The sequence below is a fragment of the Hippocampus zosterae genome, chromosome 9 (assembly GCF_025434085.1).
Source record: "Hippocampus zosterae strain Florida chromosome 9, ASM2543408v3, whole genome shotgun sequence".
NCBI lineage: Eukaryota > Metazoa > Chordata > Actinopteri > Syngnathiformes > Syngnathidae > Hippocampus > Hippocampus zosterae.
The window spans coordinates 13092378-13112213 of NC_067459.1; the positions used below are offsets into that span (position 1 = coordinate 13092378).

The 19836-nt window shown below is 43.3% G+C and overlaps 1 protein-coding gene across 1 annotated transcript in view; it reads right to left on the bottom strand.

Moving 5' to 3' along the window:
* Positions 1–2868: 2868 nt before the first annotated feature.
* The window catches only part of trim62.1 (tripartite motif containing 62, tandem duplicate 1), a 32817-nt gene continuing 15849 nt past the window's right edge, over positions 2869–19836 (bottom strand). The window contains exons 2-5 of the mRNA XM_052075703.1: positions 13212–13307; positions 10633–10889; positions 8616–8731; positions 2869–5711 (exon numbers count right to left, since the gene is read on the bottom strand). Coding sequence (XP_051931663.1) covers positions 5161–5711; positions 8616–8731; positions 10633–10889; positions 13212–13307 — 1020 coding nt within the window. The 3' untranslated portion in view covers positions 2869–5160. The remainder of the gene's footprint in view (positions 5712–8615; positions 8732–10632; positions 10890–13211; positions 13308–19836) is intronic.

Genomic DNA, 19836 nt, shown 5'->3' on the forward strand with positions numbered 1-19836 from the left:
CGGTATAGGAAATTTGTTATATTATGCATGCCAATTTCGTATGATGTTAACTTATTGAACAGAAGGTTGTTTTTTTTCACCCCACACACAGTAATTATAAATTAAATTTCAACAGAATAAAAACATGCTGTTACATTTTTTTATTTCACCCATAAAGACCTCAAAACAAAACATGATCAGTATTTTTTTAGAATGCATGCCATTTAATATGTATACCAGTTTCAGATTAAATTTATTTACTTAACTCATTTAGTACCAACCAATTCTAGACCAAGTCTGAAAAGACGTTTAAAAACGTCTTTGGGAGTGATGAGTTAATTTTTAACTGAAGGAAATAAGATTCAAGATTTTTTTTCAACTGTAAAACAGTTTAAAATGCCACAACTGTTCTATAAATCATTGAATGCATTGAATTGGCAATACATTAAGGAAATGCGAATTGAATATGAACTCAGATGGGCTCTGAGGTCTGCAGACTCAGGTCGATTAGTGGAGCCCAGGTTTCAAAGCAAACATGGTGAAGCGGCATTTAGCTGTTCTGCTGCACGCAAATGGAATTGGAAGCGAAGTCAGCCCCAAGTGTAAGTGGTTTTACATTAGTTTTTCTCCTTTTGTTTGATTAAGCATTTTTAAAATCAATTTCACTCTGTTCTTCAAGTAATCTCAGAAAGCTACTTTTCATTTCTTTCCTTTGCTCTGAAATTTCTTTAAATCTTCTAGTTGCAAATGTGCTTCAATGTGGTCAATATGTAAGTATTTTTGTTCTCTCTGCATTGCGAATGTCTTCATTCTTCTGTTTGTTAATGCTATGTTGCACTTTTGGTTGCGTGAAGCACATTGAGGTGCCCCTATTTATGAAATGTGCTGCATGAAGTTGCCTCACCGTTTTTTTTTTTTTTTTTTTTTAGCAATCCAAAAAAAATAATCAAAAATGTAATTAGCAAAACTTCTTCTGTCTGATTGATATCTTCACCAATTTTGGATTCAATTTATGTAGCTAATTTTCAATAGTAAAACTGATTGCATAGTTTTTTTATTCTTCATAAAGAGCCCGAAAACGAAAAAGAAAAAAAAACATGCAGTTTATTTTTGATGAAAAGTATCCCTCTTGGTTTTTAGCAGAGTGGATTAAATTTCGAAACAAAAAAAGGAAATTGAATTCTACAAATTTTGTATGTTTGATTTTTGCGTCACAACTTGAATGTATCCAAATAAGGATTTAGCAAGTAATGTCAATACAATGTGATTTTTAAAAAAATTTTAAATAAACAATTAAAATTTTGAAAATGTCATGCTTTTAAATTGTGAAGTGCCGCAAGTAGCGTTTGAACTTGTTTCCATAGTGGCCGGTGCATGCGGTTCCTGGGCGATCATTGTTGCAAATGTAAACAAAGAAGAATCTGAACTCACCCATGACACAAACCACCAACTCCCAGCGCTCGCTAGCAGAATACAAATGTGCGCAGCAGAGGGCGCCACGAGTTTCCTCGGGAAGCCTGATGATGGAATGCGAGGGGCGACGGGGACACTGGAGATGGGAAACCGACAATTTCCTGTGTTGAACACAAACTGACATCACACGGGAATAATTGATGTCCTACTTCCTCTTCGTGGTTATTCCAAAGCATCCCACGCATCAACCTGATGTATTTTTAATGTTAAATGAAAAAAAGTAAAAGTTGCATCTCGCCTCTTCAACATAAATCACACATGAAAAAAAAAAAAGATGAAAAAGCGGACTCTCTCCCTCGGGACACCTTACAGCCATCAGACAGGAGTTACAAAGAGAACATCAGTGACTTTTTAATGGACAGTTCCCCCTCGGGTTAAGGGTGTGTGTGTGTATATATAGATGTGTATATACTGTATATATTGCAGGGTGAGATGCTGCTTCTTAGATACGGTATAAAAAGAATCGAGTCGAAGACGAAAATGAAACCGCTTGTTGAGTTGGAGTAAGAATGGCGCAAGACTGCGTTTGATTCAAGTGTGAAATAAGGCAACAAGATGTTCTCATCTGAAATGTGAGGCCTCAAATTTCATGTGTGTGCGCCCAATGACAAATCTTCACAAGTAATAAGATAATAACGATGCTGGGCCAGGAGACTTCCACAAGAGTACAAAGGCAGAAATATACCGGTATATCCTGACAAGTATATAACCTGAAAAGCATGCTGTCACAAGGATCACGTGTCCTCATTAGTGGCCCCTTACATGCACACATCCTGACAGGGACACTTCTTAAAAGATATTTAATCAGAATTATACCTTCCTTACAAGTACACAATTCTGCGTCTACGTCCTGACGAGGATGCATCTTGACGCATCCGTGCGACGAATAAATCCGAACAAGTTTATGTAAGGGCGCCGATAAGGATACTACGGTACTTTTCAAACATGTCCTGAGAAGGATTCACACCCTCAAATGTATACATTCCGGACAAGTACACATTCTAACAGCAAGTTGTCTAGAAAAGGAGGTATCCTAACACGATGGGTCCACAAAAGAACAAACAGGCACACAATGTGTACAACTCTATCCTAGGTAATATCCTGACAAAGATACATGTCCTTAAAATGACACATTGTCATTATATTATATAGCCATGAACTGATTTAAGATACTACGGGATGAATTTCCATGACAATTTTCACACGTGCACCAGGGACAGGGTAGCTAAGGGATGCATCCGAAAACGGTCTAATCCCTCATAATCCGTCCGCTTTTTCCTTGACGTTTGTGTCATTTAGTAAAACAGCTCGCTATAATCCAGACTGGAACGAGAGTTCCCGTTCCCGAGTCTCGTGAACTGCGCCGACACCAGACACTACTGTTCAAATTAGGTGATGAAAACGACAGACACGAAGTGGATTTTTAGCAGTCATTTATTGTACATTAAAATACATTTCCCCACAGTGGAGTGTTTACAAGCCGATGGGAGCACAGCGGCCATCATTCAAGGACACAATCATCAATAGAATCATAAAAGTGTCAGATGTGACATCATAAACCTTAAATGTTGATTTAAATTCATAAATGTTTGTTTTTCTGCCATCCCCGCTGCCTCCACAGCATCACACATTTAGCGCATTTTAAATAGCGAGACGCAAAATAGTCAACGGGAACATCGATGAGGTGTCGCCAACGTGCGGGTGCGGGGGCCTCAAGAGTCGTGTAACCTTTCAGCTCCAGCGTCCCGAGTGGTTGAGCCCCGTGTTGGTTTTTAAAGCAAACGCATGGTTTCTACTAATCAGAAACGTAAACCTGACAGATCGGTGCAAATCAACATCAGCAGAAGAAAAAAAAAGAAATAAGCAACATTCCAAACTGTCAGTCGGACTATCCTCGTGAGCTGACAAACAAAGGTGCAAGATGGCAAAAAGAACGATTGTGGACAAGGTTTGTTCCGTAAAATTCCAAAAGGTCGAGATGGGCTTAATGAAGGACACACACACACATCGAAATCAGCCAGCATGCTGGATTTGGCCCGTGGGAGCAGAAGCTCTTAGGACTCGTGTACACATTAAGCCTGTGGTGCTCGGGGGCACGTGGGGCCAACTGACATGTCCGAATCATCTGTGATTTTGTCACATGGATTAACGGGGATATCTCGCACCACTAAGCCACGATTAAACATAACGAAGACGGTTTTCTCTAGCTACATCAAAAACCACAGTTGGACCACAGAACTGGAAACGGAACTCAACTCCAACAAAGCCAAGGTTCTGTTGGATCAGTAAGCACAACAACTCATTAAATGGCACTGAGAAAACACCATGACGTGGTCCTACCAGGGTGAGTAGTTTGACTTCATTTCAACTATTAGAGTTGGTAACAAATCAATTGGCATTGTATTACTTCCCAAGGGGAATTTCCAGTTTGAAATGAGAGCAACTTGGAAGTCAACTGGCGCACCAGTTTTCAAAGTTACGAATGTCACGCAACAAACTCGAAGTACTCCCAGAACTTGGCGGTTTTTTTTGTGTCCATTTTATATTTATGCGTTATATATTTAAGTGTTTTATTTATTTTTTTGCCCACACAAATAGTTACTGTAATTAAGACTTGAGTAAGGTGCTCGCATATGCCGCATTCCCACTTATCTACCAATTCATGTTAGGGACAAGAACGGGCCTCTGTCGTAAACCGAGGACTCCCCCTATGTGAATCCATGGTAGAAACTCTCATGGGGTGTGTTGGTGTGGGGTGCGTACAGGCACCAGTGCATCATTTTTCCCTCAACAGCAGTGTCATTTTTCATGGAAAGTGCAGACGGTGGGCGACATGAGTGAGGTTCCACTCGGGGAAAAAAATAAATACCCTGCCACTAAATGGCCAACCAATCCAAGAAGTAGTCCGCCTTTCAAATCTGCTCAGGTCAATCGGTCGCAGGCCCCATTTCACAACCGGGGACATTGCTTGTATCCTTTTTGTGACACTTTCGCTGACCACCAGCAGAGATTTGACATCAGTGGAGTGCCACAAGGAAAAAAAGAAAGAAAAGTTAGTCCACTTCCCACCCGATGTTAGCTGGAATCCAGTCCAGCTTTCCCGCCATCTCCAACAAGTGGTAGGAAAGAGATGATCGCAGCCCCATTTCACCCCAGGGGAAATTCCTTTGCCTCCATTTTGAGACATCTTCAGTGACCACTCAAAAGGTATGTTAAGAGTCAATTTTCACAAGGGAAAAACTGACAACTCCCACTTTCCCATCACCCGAAACAACTTGAACAAAACAGATGATCAAAGGCTGATTAACCTCCAGTGACAGACCGTTCCCTTGCCTCTATTTTGTGTTCTCTTGAGTGACAGACAGCCATCATCGTCAGACATCAGTGAGGCTCTAAATGGGAAAAAAACCCCAACAACAAAAACACCAAAACAAAGCAGGGGACATCATGACTGACTGATGACCAATCGGCATTTTGGTCAAAGTCAGCTTGGATAGATTCGAATGTATTCACTACTTTAAACGCGATAAATGGAAGCGACGTGGATGATTGCAGCCCAATTTCAGCCACAGAAACAACACTTTGCCTCCATTTTGCGTCGGATCTAAAATGGAGTCTTTACATAGCAGATATACACTTCAAACGCAACATTTTCAATTTTGAAATCCACATCGGGTCAATCAAATGGAGGTCGGTCACACGGATCTCTTAAAGGCGCACAGTGTTAATCCGGAGCGGCTGCACGTTCTTGCCATTGGCGTGGCTCTGGCCCGGACTGAAGTAAGGGAAGACCTTCATGGGGAATTTCTCACGGTAGGTGTACAGCCAGGACATGTCGTCTGCGTTGTAAAAGGTTAGCAGGCCTTTGGGGTAGTCCAGGTACACACCCACCTTCTCCAGCTTGCTCTTGACATTGAGACGGGTCCAGGGCTCGGTGCAGGCACTGTACTGGTTGCCGTCGTGCATGACGATGCAGTAGAAGCCGCGGCCCGGTTGGATCTGGATGCTGCCCTTGCGGCTCACCGTTTCGCTCGCCACCCCGATCATCCACTGGGTCTTCTCCGACACCATCACCTCCCAGTAGTGGGCGCCGGATGCGAAGCCCTCGGCGCCCAGGACGGACACCTCCACGTCGAAGCGGCGCGGCGAGTCCTGTAGCGGCTGCGGATGGAGATTGCCGTAGGCCACGATGGTACAGTCATCGGACAGGATCAGTCTTTGGTGGGCGGTGATTGGGTCCAGCGTCAAGGCTGCGGGCACTGACAAATACAAACAGAAGGGTGAATTGAGAACTAAACCGTCTTTGCTCCAGTTGAAGGGGTCCCCCTACAGTTTAAACTCTACTTCATGGTTGCATTTTTTTGATCCCATCAAAATCATTTTGGAAATAAAATTAAAGTACATTACAATAACATTAGCCCACTGCGGTTCATGCAAAATTTCAAGCAAAGCTGAGTGCAACAGAAGACAAAGGAAGAAGGCAAATTTGAGCGCGAACATGCTAACAGACTGTTAGCTCCAAAGTTGTGTCTTATTGTGTAAAATTGTAAAAGGGCTGCAACTAACTCTCTGTTTAAGAGTTTAGCATAGATACTAGCAATACTACCAAAACAGAAGAGGTGTCCTGGCTTATTCCCAAAAATGTAAGAAACTGAAAATATGTATTGGACACTAACAATGCTACACACCATTCTGTCTTGAATTGTTTCTCTATCGTGTTGGAAAATTGTGTACAATCACTGCAAGCAATGCCCCATGGTAGAGTTCAGAACTAATAGCACAGCAAATATTGGTGCTGCCCTGGATGGTCCAAAATTGAAGATGATGAAAATGTATGCTAACATACTATAGTTGAGTTTAACACAGATGCTAGTGCTAATACGACACACAGTGTACTGGCAGCAAATAGCGAGAACTACGTGTTTACGTGCCAAGAAAGTCTGATGCGGAACCCAACGTTGTTTGACTTTCGGTGGAGTTTAGCACAGATGCTAGCAAGATAGCATAAACACAAAAAGTGTCATGTCTGGTCACCACAAAATAAAAAAATAAAAATAAGCGCAAATATTCTAATGGAACCATGTGTGCGGTAAATGTTGTACAAACACAGCAGGCAATTCCCAAAGGTAGTCTTTAAGACAGGCGTGAGTGCTAACACTGCACAAAAGGATTTCTGGCTGGTGCCAAAACAAATACAGTACTATATACAAACCACAACAGTGAGAGCTGAGGTGTTATTCTCTCTGTCAGCAACCAGCATTTTTTTTTACCCAGGTAGAATTACACTGCTCCATTCTGTGGCCTCAAACAAAAAAGATAAAAATGCAAATCTGTCGTCTGTATTTATAGTTACATTATCAATTACCTGTCTGGCATGTGCATTAGTGCAGGTCTGTGTGAAGGGAGGATCAATTTGGTTCAAAGTTTTTCTTACTGACGCTGGGGAATATGGTCTGTGAGAGTGAAGGGAATGATACATGCTGATTATACGCTGTTTACGCTGCAGGGAAACATTGTCCGCTATCGTCTTGATATTCCGTGCACTCTACCAGAAAAAGAGGTCTTCTCTTTTTCAGGGAAGTGAACTCACAAAAGAAAAACCATCAACATCACGGCAGCCGAAAAAGGCGATCATGGTGTACGCTTCGAGCTCAAAGATGACTGATGGCTTGTTATTGTGCAGCACACCCGCCTGGCAGCTTCACTTCTATGTAGCAGCATTGAGAGCCAAGTGCCATTTGGTGTGCGAGCAGAAACAGAAGTAGAAGTAATTGATGGGATGAGAGTCGACGCTAGGAGAGATTTGATCCTGCTTCTAATGTGGACAAAAGTGGTCAAGTGTCGGAGAGCAACACAGTTCGTGCTACATATAAAAGTGAATTCCCCCTCGTGCAGACGTTCCGCGTGAATGAGGCTGACATTGAAAAGTTCACGTGGAATATTCACTCTTTAAAGAAGAATCAGAAGTTTGACATGTGTTGACATGTCACTTTTCTCACTCTGTTGTGGAGAAACCAATTGTTGCTGCCCAACAAAGTCACTTTCTACCTCACACTAGACCACAGGCCAATTGAGGCCAGATTTTGTGTCCTGGAATTTTTGACACACTTTCAAATGATACAAAAGAGGCTCAGGTTAAAAATAGCTAAGTGGTAAATTGAAGTGGCTGGCACCCAGTCGGCGGACAAAAAGGAGCCTTTGCCACTTTTGCGATTTGCTCGGTGTTTGTTAACAGCCATTTATAATTCACAATCCAAAGCGAGTTAGCTGCTAAACAAACAATGGATGAAGGATGATGGCAGAGCGTCTTTGTCTCATCTCTGGCAACTGCTGCTGATGGATTGGAACCAATTGTTCTATTTTGCCGTCAGTCAAGGAGGGGGTGGGGGGGGGGATGCCTGGCCTCCTCTTTCGCTGGTAGCTGGTTGACTAACAAAAATTCCTCTGAACATGATTTGAATCATGTTCTGTTAGAAAGAGTGATGGAGTAGGGCAGAGGTTCTCGCGGCACTGTTACCCTCTGGATTCGACTGCCATTTCGCAAGCTAAGGTCGGAAACCACAGAGAGAGTCCAGGATCAATTCTTAATGGTGTGTATTTGTGTAGAACAAGAGTTTACAGCAAACTCAAAAGCCACAATTCCAACAACCAGTGTGATGCGGTACCAGGATTGAGGTCTCTGTTGTCAGATAGTGCAACTGTAACCGTTGTTCCCGGCTTATCAGTACCGAGACAGCACCTATGCACTGCTCCAACAATAGTTCATAACTTATTTTGACTCGTTTTCCAGACTCTGAGGCGTTACTGCCACAAACAGTTCCTACTTCCTACTGACTTTCATGACAACGGCGTCCTGAAATAATGTCCAATCGCGAAATAAGGTGCCCCAAAAAAATTAATTACGCTGGCACTGTATTCTATGGCGCTTGCTGCCAGCTGTCAGCAGCGGCTACGCTAATGGCTAGCAGCGCTGGGGAGTTGATATAGACATGATATCCCTTCTAGAACACTTTTTGAGCAGTCTGTTGGATGGTTGACAGCAAAGCATCACTTCCTTGCCCTGTGCTTTTGACGCTATTTATGTAACTAACAGAACAACGTTGACTTCACTTCCAACTGCAGCGTGGCGAGCTGAACCGTACATTCACCTTGCCTCTGCTTACCTGGAGAAATATCCTGAAAGAGCGACTTCCAGATGGTGTACTGCAAAGGCCCCATATATTTGGAGGTCGGGAAGTCCTCATAAGTCAAATTGGTCTCATGGATCTTGCCTTTGATCCTGTGACAGAAACAGATCAATGCCGGTCGAAACCAGCTCAATTGCCTCTTGCTAATAATGCAACGTCTCGCTCGACACTTGGGTGATTAATCTCCTGCATCGGTGTAATGCAATTCATCAGCATTAATTGATTTGACTGACTGAAGGGGGTTAGATGATGATCTCAACTCCTGTAGGACCTTGTGAGTGGGTTACTACTTCTTGCACTGAAACCAGGGCGCATAAGGAGATTCTGCATGTTTGGAGGGCTATAATGCCAGGCGTGAGATAAAAACTTTGGACTGTACATAAAGACCTGGAATATACCATAAAATAGCGGTGTGAATCTCTCCAATAAAAAAAAACAAAAAAACAATTCGATACACATCTCGATACTTGGGGAGTGATATGATTCAAGGACAGTTTAGCTGAACCCTTGCAGTGACAGCCGTCACTACATTGGACAGTTTATCAAGTTAACAGGTGCACGAAAGGGTTAAAGTAGAACGATTTGCTTTTGTTCAATCCAGTGGCATTACCATTAGATTTGATGTAGTACGGCTTGGTTTGAGAGAGGATGATGCGACAGGTTTGTTATTTTAAAATACGAATGAACTAGACCAGGGGTGCCCATTAGGTAGATCCTGATCTACCGGTAGACCTAAGACAGTTCCCAAGTAGATCCATGGCGTGTCGAGAAGAAAAAAAAACAAACAACCATTTGTGTGTCTTTGTACATGTTATTAATATATTTTTTGTGTTAATATACACTGCACACTAATCATATTATCAGTCTGATTTTCACAAAAAAAATATTTTAAAAATAAAATAAAGCAGGTAAATCTTAAATTTACGGTGGCGCGTGATTACGTCACCGGAAGTTGTTAGCGCTCAGCAGTTTGCAATTGCAGCTTGTGATCAGAGCTGTTGTGCTCTATCTTTTATCGTCATGATTCTCATTCAGTTTGCTTCGTGTACAATTCACCAAGGGCACGAGCAAAGAATAGGAATCTAAGAGGGCCCAGGGAAGCACTTTAAAACGGTACGTGTGAGCTACGATAGTTAACAGGCTGCAAAAGTGCGTCGCATGCCTCCGTTTCAGGCTGTTTCTCATCATGGCGTGCACGCGCGCGCGTGTGCGTGCGTGTACGCGCGCGCATGCGCGCGCGCCGGTAAGAGTAGATCCCAGGAGGTTAGTTGATCGAAAAGTAGATCTTCGATCCAAAAGGTTTGGGCACCCCTGAACTAGACACTAAGTGCATAGAGATGTGGTATTTCCTTCGAAAGATCTCTCTCTCTCCAATAAAGGACAATTTGATACGCATCTTGACAAATTTGAGAGTGGAACTTTCAATTTGTTTTGATTCAATGCACTCCCATCTTGAAAATCAAAACATATCTTCCAATTCAAATAATGTTTTGTTAAACTCCTACAACCTACCTCTTTCTCCAATAAATTTCAATTAAAAATCAATGCATGTTTCCTATTATATCTTATTTCTTTTACCAAGACATTTTGGATCACTCTAATATTCCCAGTTGGATCTCAAAAGAATCACATATATTTTCTTCTATTTGTCCTTCATATGAAAAGAAATGAAGTAGATAATGAGCAATATTGCCGATTCAAAATGTTTATAGAGACAATTTAATACTACTAGCTCGATAACTAATCTCACGTTGCTGCAGAGCGATGTGATACAGTTCAATTAAAATGTCTTCTATGAACCGGCCCAGATTAAACATGACAGCTGTTTTTCGGGGACTAAGACTCCATCTGTGAAAGGATTATTAGAATTTGTCACACAAATCACTACTAGATCCGAAATGTAAAATTTTGACAGGAGTCAACTGTCGGATAGATCTTCAAACGTGGACATTACCCTCACTCTTTGTTCTTCGGATAACGCTGACTGCCTTACCTCTCGGATGTGACGGACACCCCCTCGAGGAAGTCGTGTCGCCCCGCCTCGTTGAGGCGCTCCTGCAGGATCTGGATGCCCTCCTTGACGTCGCGCAGCTGCTGGCTATAGCGCTGGATCTTGTGCTCGATGTCCGTGAGCTTGCGCGCCGTGTCCATCTCCAGTTCTTCCAGCATGCTCTTTTGACGCTCGCGCAGGAAGCGGTGGAGGCGCTCAAAGGCGTCGCCGATGGTGGCGCGGAGACCTTTGGCTGAGGACTGAAAAGGAGACACAATCACAACTCACTCTTAGCTATCTACAATGAGTGTTCAAAACACTGGACGTGACTTCGGGCTTCAACAATTATGGCAAATTCGGCCATCAGAAAATGGTCACACAGCTTATCCTTGGTGAGGTTTTCAAGAGCTGCAGGGAAAAAAAAAAGACAGGCTCAAGTCATGTGGACAATTTGCAGCAGGTGGGAAAGCAGAACATTTGTGCTCACAGATTTGAGGGATAAAGGGATCTCAAGGAGAATGAGTCATCCGAGTGTCTGAAGCGATGAAACAAAAAGCAGCCAGGAGAGGTTGTCAAGTCTAAGTGGCCAGGAAACAAAACAGGATGCTCTTGATTAAATATTTGGTTTACAGATTTTTCGACTATCTTGCATTGCCTTCCAAAGCACTTTTTTTAAATGGATATTTATATGCCTGTCTTTTTATCCACCATGTCTCCAGCATCTGTACTCACAACAAAAACTTAAAATAAATCCCTAGAGCATCCAATTATGCACTTTCTTCAGCTTGTGTTTTGTTCAGGGATCCCTGCGAAGTGAGCGTGGGCAAAAATTGGCTATGCCCTAGTTGGATGACAGTCAACATCCGTCACTGAGCGGGATTCGATCCCATGCTGGTTGCAGAAAATGTAAATTATCACCACACCGACATTGACCTTCAATCTGGATGTACACCAATTTAATGGGCCCTTCTTTGGCCCCATGTGCCACCCCTTGACAGCATTTTGAGGAAATCAGTTTTCGTCTCGTGATGGGTGTTCACACAATCGTTGCAGCTTCACACGTTCAGATTATTCGATGCTCACATTTTATGCCTTTTGATGCTTGGTAGTAATTAATGGGGATGTTACTGAGATACCATACAGTAATCCCTGTCACCTTTGGAGTGCTGACAAGTAAGCCGTGTAGACATGGACCAGGTGTTCCTCCGATGAGACGTTCCAATGTCGTGTCATTATTCTTTGCAAGATTGCAATCATTCAGGCACTTTGTTGCAAAAAATCTACTCTGTCTGTAGATATTATCGATCTCTCCTCTGAACTTTAAAATGTAATTACAATCGCCAAATAATTCCCCTCTTTTTCTTTGAGTGGGGGCAGGTACGATCTCGGTGGGAGCCGGATAAATGCGGCAATTCGTCAAAGAGTGCGACAGTTATGACATGAGGGCGGGCTGCGTCCCAGCATTCCTCGCTTGTTGATGAGTGGAGTGGGCGGATGAAGCGGCTCCATGATCAGTCTGGCTGACATCCCGCTGAGGCCCAGCAGAACGCGATGGTGCCGAGCAGGTGTCTGAAGCCCTCGGAGATGAGACGCTGGCTAACTTTCGGGCGAGTATGCAATTATCGAGAGAATCCCTTGCGGGTAAGTGACGAGATCACGATGTCTATCCCTCAGAGAAGGACTCTAGAAACATGTTTTTGCAATGTAGTATGAGGTTGCCATCTTTTAAGCAAGAGTTCTCTTCCATCTCGCTGCATGCAGAAATAGGCACTGTCGGCAACAGTGAACCACACTGAGTGGAAAATGAAACAAGCGGTCCTTTTAGGCGAGGAAGGAAAATAAGGAAACAAAAGAGAGACTTTCCAAAATGGCTCAGAGACGAATATGGTGACGACGTGGCCAACATGCAGGCAGGGGCAAATGTATTGGAAATATAACGAGATTAGCGTAGTGAAGATTGGACGAAAGGAGCGCATCCCGCAGTTAAGGGACGTCAGTTGGTGTTGTTTGGACCGAGATGCTTCGGTCTTGATGTGTGTAGTGTAGTGTCGTGTGCAATTGCCACTGTCACTCCAAACGTCGAGGGAAGATGGCATTTCTTGAGGAAATCATGTATGCTTCTTTCTGCCATCGATGACACCAAACAACTGTGCACCCACAGTGTTCAAATGAGCATCACTCATGGCAACAAGTGTGTGGATGATTCATTATGTTTTTGGCTTGTTACAATGTCTGGTTGGACATTTAGCCAGTAGCAATTGAGCAAATCATCGGTTGATGGCGGGGACGAATTGTAATTTAGCAATCTGACGAGTGACGATTACAGTTTTGGTTCGGCTTGAAATCATGACGGGTGGCCCGGCCGCTGGCAAATGACGACCGGCAAAAATGTACTGATTTGCCCACGTCTGAACACGCTAACGTGTGGTCCATTGTCAATTATCATACAGGATAGCCGATTAATAATCCATCCGAGCTTCTCTTCTGTTTAAATTTGTTGCTTTGAAATTGAAGAGCGTGTTATTTGTTTGTTTGGGTTTTTTCAGGTTTAGTTCCGTTTTTTTTAAGGAGAATTGTCTCACCTTTGTCTCAGTGAGTTGTCTTTGCAACAGCTGCAGGGCCTCAGTGTGACCCTTCTCGCTGTCCTGCAGATTAGCCAGCTGCTCCTTCATCTCCCTCTGCAACACAAGCAAATGACAAGCAAAGGGAGGTCAGCAACCTAGGATCAGGCATAAGAGTCTAAGATGAACTAAAATATAATATAAAAAATAATAATCTGTGATTCATTTCTGGCTTGCTCGGATCATGCCTCCTGGTCAGCTACATTGAAATGTTAATGAGTATTTTCAGCTCTGTTTATCTAACTATCGTTTTGATTGTTGCTCTTGCTCGCTCATCTTCAGCACAGATTAAACCCCACAGCTATGAAACAAGGAATGCGGACAAGAGAGCCAAGATCGCGTGAAATCACAGGGGACGTCGGAGGAAAGTGGGTCTCGTTTCTCGTCGGGGCTCATACTGGTTACGCTCAGCCCTACTTGGGTCTCCTCACGCAAGGAGCGGGACTCGGCGGGGGCTGGCTGAGGCTGCTGTCAAAAACAATGCAGGTTTACAAAGATCCCAAAAACTGGAGCACACATCTGGGATGAGCAGATGTCTTTTCATTTTTTAATTGGTACCCGGTTAAAGTTGTTTGGTTCTGTTTTGTTATCTTATTGTGTATTCCACCTTTCCTGGTTGGATGGTTTTATTTAAATGCTTTATTGGGTTCAGAAACTGTACACTGACCATCATCCAAGTCTTTTACCCATCGTATGACTCTATCAAACAGGTGTCAGCCCATTTCTTCATTTCAGATGCAATTTCCGATAAGTGTCGGTGTCAAAACTGGAAGTACCAGGGTCTAGTGGGTGGAAAAAAAAACGCACATAACTAAGAAACCAAAGTCAGAATATTCAACTTCTTTAACCAGGCTGTATCCAAGCCTAAAAATGCCCTGTTCTAATGGTTCTACTGACTCAGCCAGCTTGGGGGGTGGGGGGGTTACTGCATAGGTGTAAAACAGTGCCAAGGGTTCTTGAAACTTGTCACTCCATAGCTAACCAACCTTCTTGACAGAATTTGTCACAAATGCCAAGGCAGAAGTAATTACATCACAGTCAAACCCATATCACATGTTGAAAACCTGCAACACAGACCAAGATACCAAAATAACCAGACTGTTTGGCAGGGGAGCCAGATCGCACATATGTCGTGAATGCATGTCCCATCTGGCCTATATCAAGGTTCTATTGAACAGAGCGTCACGTGTTCCGAGGTCCCGGTCAACTTGATATGACATTTCCAAAACAAACCGAGTGGTCCAGGGTTTACATTAGCGTGGTCACGGGAAAAGGGACAAAGTAAAATTGTATTCCAAGGCCCCATTTTACTTGTAATCAAAGGGATTGAAAAGAACCAGACTGAATGGCTGGACCAAAAAAAAAATCCCTCCAGACACACACCATATGTATTTTTTTCACAAATCTTCCTGAAAGAGTGAGCTGCAAAGGATTGTGGACACTTCCAGACTGGCCACCTGCCTCCTGGGGAACGTGAATTAATGTGCACGTTGGTGACGTCTAAGTTAGCATCTTTTCATTGAAGTGGTTCTAATTCCATTTAATTTTCCAAAGTTGAGGTAATCATACCGTCTCGTCTCTTCGCTCAGTTATCACCACCCTTCAACCCATGCTCAGGCAAATGGAGGGGCGGGGGTGCCGAAAATCACTGAAGGTACTCAGCTGAAATAAATGAGGAATAGATCTCTGCTGACAGAGGGAAACCATAACAATTTAAAACATCTAATAGGACGCATTCAATAAGAGTACTTAAAACACAAAAGCTATTAATTAACGTTTTGTGGAAACTGAGCTGAACGGCTCGTTACAAAATTCATAGAAACACGCCGGCCGACTATCGTTAAAAAAATGCTGCATTTTTCCCCTCAAGGACACGACTAGAGGAAAACAAACGGCTGCTATACAGGGCGGGGCGGGGCAGTGTAGAGCGTGACTATCCATGTTAATGATGCCAGTGCGGCAGCTGACAGACTGACCGAGAAAATGTGCTCCTCTGCTGTGATGTGATGTGAAACAACGAGGAACTGACTGGTGCAAAAAAAATTTGCAAGAATAACCGGGGGGAAGCAAATGGACTTGTTACGAGGTAAAAATGACTGAAATCCCAAACTAACTAATTTGTAACTTCATTTTACAGGTAAGAGCATTTTGATGTGTTGCTGCGATAGCCCCCACTAAAACACAGGCAGGTCATTTGTCTATTCACTGTTGACACTGCTGACCATCAACTTTGGCTTTGCAACCTGCCCGCCGCAGTCTGGAGGCTCATTAAGCAGAATTGTTAAGATGTCTAAAAGTAAGCTAAAATATTAATAAATTATTTTTATCATTATTTATTGGAAAATGAAAATACATGGTGACAATAGTAGCCCGGTGATCCAGTGGTTAGCGCGTTGACCTCACAGTACAGAGGTACCGGGTTCAATCCCAGCTCCAGCCTCCCTGTGGGGAGTTTGCATATTTTCTCCGGGCCTGTGTGGGTTTTCTCCGGGTACTCCGGTTTCCTCCCAAATTCCAAAAACATGCATGGCAGGCTGATTGAACACTCAAAATTGTCCCTAGGCGTGAGCGTGAGAGCGGATGGTTGTTCATTTCTGTGTGTCCTGCGATTGGCTGGCAACCGGTTTGGGGTGTCCCCCGCCGACTGCCAGCTGGGACAGGCTGGAGCAGCCCCCGCGACCGTTGTGAGGATAAAGCGGATCGGAAAATGAATGAATGGTGACAGTATTGAAAATTAAATGCTTGGTAGGTTAACAAAACCCTGAGAGCTATCAAGAAAGGCATGACTTACGGTAGCAACGGGTGGATACAGAAAGTGAACCCACCCAGACATTTTCTTTGGTAGCGCAAAGCTCTCGTTTTATTACGACGTCCACAAGGAATTGGATGTGAAGTGATGGTGCGCTGCAGATGCCCGGAGAAAGATAAAAATCAGGTGGCTATATCGGAAAAGGGACATGGTTTTTTTTGTGTTGACTTGGCTAGTTTGTCTTTTGGTCTGGTGTTGAACCAAGTCTCTCACCTGTCCGTCCGATCAGGCCCAACACCAATCTGAAGTGACACTTGGCCAGCATGTCAGCTTGCAGAAAAGGTGCAAAACAAAGAGGTAATTTTTTTTAATGCGGATGACAGAGCCGGTTAGCCTCACTAACTTTGGCTATTCCTATCTTCTTAGTTTTAAAAGACTGCAACCATGGGACTGGTGCTGAGGAACAAGAGTAGTGCCGTGAAGCGAAGCTTTATCTTGGTCGCCAAAATGTATGTCCAAAAATGTGCGGGCAATAACTGTGTGATAATGAGAACTTTATAACGCAACATTCAGTCACGCACCAACGTCAGCGCGTTTGTGTTGCTTTACATCTCTCGAGTTTGTGTGGCGGTGCGTTTTCTCCAGTTCAGTTTAAAACGCTTCTCTAGCATTCAAAAAGAAATATGCATCTCTATTGCCCCATTTACAGTACATCATGAGTACATCACTGTTGACATCCAAGAATAAGAGATGCATTCCTTTATTTCGAGTTTCCCTGAGACAAGATTACCGGGATGAGGAATAAATGCTAACCAATTGTCAGATCGCATTGTTTCATTTTTGGAGACGTGACGGTAATAATGTGGTCCTTCCCTGATGACTGATGTCAATTTCAAGGCTCACCGTCATTCTCGGCTCCGTGCTGAAGGGCTTTATTCAATATTTATAGCGTCTGAAAGTGCACGCTTCCCTGTGGCCATGCATTAAAAGCCAACACAAATCCCTCTCACCGTCCATACTGATGCCAGCTTTATTATTCTCCCCCCAGCACCTTCAGGAAGTATAGGAAAGCGTTGGGTCAGTAGAATGAAGAATCAAACAAAACATGCACTTTCACAGGCCTGAATAAGGATTTTTAAAGGCCGCCAGGGTGAGAAATGGGCTCTAAATATGATCTGCCATCCCATGGACTTAATTCATACATTCATACATATGTAGGTTGACCCAAGAGGATTGCTGCAAAACTGGCACACCACTAGGATTATTTTCCTTTTTTGGAGGTAAGATGGTTATTTAGTCGACTATACAGGGATGAATCGCTTTATAGTTTCCTGATAAACTGTGATTAAAACTTCAAATGGTTACTGTATTACTATTGAGTACTTTGACTCCAGTAATTATTTGGAAGACTACTCTTTCACTTGTGTCACCATTCGTAAAGCCTTTTCACACTGCACTTGGTGTTTGCATGTGCTTGCAGCCTACCAGGAAGTAACAGCGAGGCTTTTTCTACTGGTTGGACTACTGCTGTTAGCACTCTGAAGTTACTCTGCCATCCGCCTCCTATTGGGTGCGCCTCCTGCAACACCAGTCGCGTTTTGATTTGAACACTTTTCAGTGCAATGGTGCGGCAATCGTCCATCTCGACACAACGTTCCATCCTCAAGCCAAGCCGCGCCTCCACGACGAGTGAGTTTCTCAACCGTGCAGTGCACGCGGCTAGGTGCAGCGCGAAAAGGCTTTAAATGAGACTACTCTTCATTGAGAAACATTTTTGGCTCCTCGATGAACCTCTGCATTCTTGTGACCAATAAGAGGCCAGTTACTGTGGCTGGCTGTTACACATGTTCGGATCTTGCATGAAGAATGATTTTTATTGCTGCCATTAGCGATTTCTATTCCGAAAAAAAAGGGCCAACAGGCAGCCAGTTCACCATTAATTAAAAACAATAATAAAAATAAAAAATCTTGTCATTTTTAGGTACACGTTAAGTATTTTTTTTATTGGGCGAAGCATGATAATACCGATCCCCATTATAATTTGTCACTAACACTTAGATGTCAAACTCAAGGCCTGGGGGACAAATCCGGCCCGCCTCGTCATTTTATGTGGCCCGTGAAAGCAAATCATGTGTGTTAACTTACTAAAATCTAAACCAAAATGTCAAATTGTCGTGTGTAAAAAACAACGTTGATATTTTGTAATAATTTTGTTACCCGGATTACACTCACTGGAACAATAATTGAACAAACTATTGGAATTGACTTGACTGATTTCAAAACTAGTAATCTATTAATTTGTTGTGTACAAGTACCATATTTTCACGACCATTCGGCGCACCGTATGGTTGGGCGCAGTCTCATTAATGGCTGCTATTTCTGTATTTTACACATAGGCAAAACGCACTGTATTATTGGGCGCAGTTTTATAGTGGTAAAACATACGACAGCTTAACCATACGGCATGCATGAGCGCATGCTAAAAACCCGTTAGCATGAAGCATACGGTAGCATTCCAAGACATACAGATACAAGCTAAAAACACGTTTATAAAAAGGCAACGGAAGTAAAACGGAGTTCCGTTGTATTTTATTTAGCCATCGTACAATGTACTCACGTTTTTCGATCAATCATCACCCAGAAATCCATCAAAGTCCTCATCCTCTGTATCAGAATTGAACAATTGTGCAAGTACCGGTAATCTGTCAAAAACGCCGTGTTCCCTCTCGTTGTCAGAGTCACTCTCATTGCAATGTGGCTCCACAGAAATGATGCCGGCTTTGCCAAAAACTCGAACAACAGTGCAAGCAGACACGTTCGTCCAAGCAGCCACAATCCATTCGCAAATTGTGGCGTAACTCGCTCAGCGCTGCCTCTCACTCTTTGTAAAGTTGTTTGCGCCATCGATCATCCATTGTTCCCATGCTGTTCGCAACTTTATTTTGAACACCCGGTCGCAACTTTACTTTGAACGCTTTACTTGACTTGGTTTTTCACCGCTGCTGTGACATGGGCCCGCATGCCAAAAGCATAACCAATGGCTTGAAGTTTGAACTGAGCTTTGTAGAATTTATTTTCGGGGGTTCTTAGAAATCAAAACCGAAGTTGTTTTGCAACAATGCACATAGCCAGACTCTATAAAGGTATTGGTACCTGCTTGGGGCGTCCCTTTAGCGTCCACTTACACGCTCAACCTTCAGCGATTGGCCGACTTCTTTGCCGCATGCCTGTCCACAGTCACTTCCGCCTTTTCTCTATATAGACAGCGTGTCGGCTGTCAGTCCGGTTTTGGAACTCAGCGCATACACAAGAAACTCCACATCATAAGGCGTCCTGTCCATTTTGGAGAAAATTTAAGACTTTTAATGGCGCCTTATAGTCGTGAAAATACGGTAATCATTTTGTCGTTTCACTGTCATAACAGCCCTCCGAGGGAAGACACAACTCCAAATTGGCACGCAACTAAAATGAGTTTGACACCCCTGTCTTAACGGCTCTGGAACAACTGGAACTAGACCAGGCAGTGACATTTGTGCAGAAAGAGGTGATGAGAAGAGATGCTATTGCGGCCCCCATGCAGTCGTCAGTTTGTAGGGCGCACCATGCAAATGATGACCTGGGGCTCTGATGTTCTACTTCACAGAGTGAGGAAGCTCACGCGGTATGCAAATGCAACAAACCAAACTGGAATAGCCAAAGAAAACAACACTGTGTGTCAGTTTTTTTGCCATTGCTGAACTGCAAGAAGATATTTTTGAACTACTGATAAACTTGAGCCCCTTTCACACTACCTTTTCCTCACATGCTGCTGCAGAATGGAGTGCCATCTAATTATGG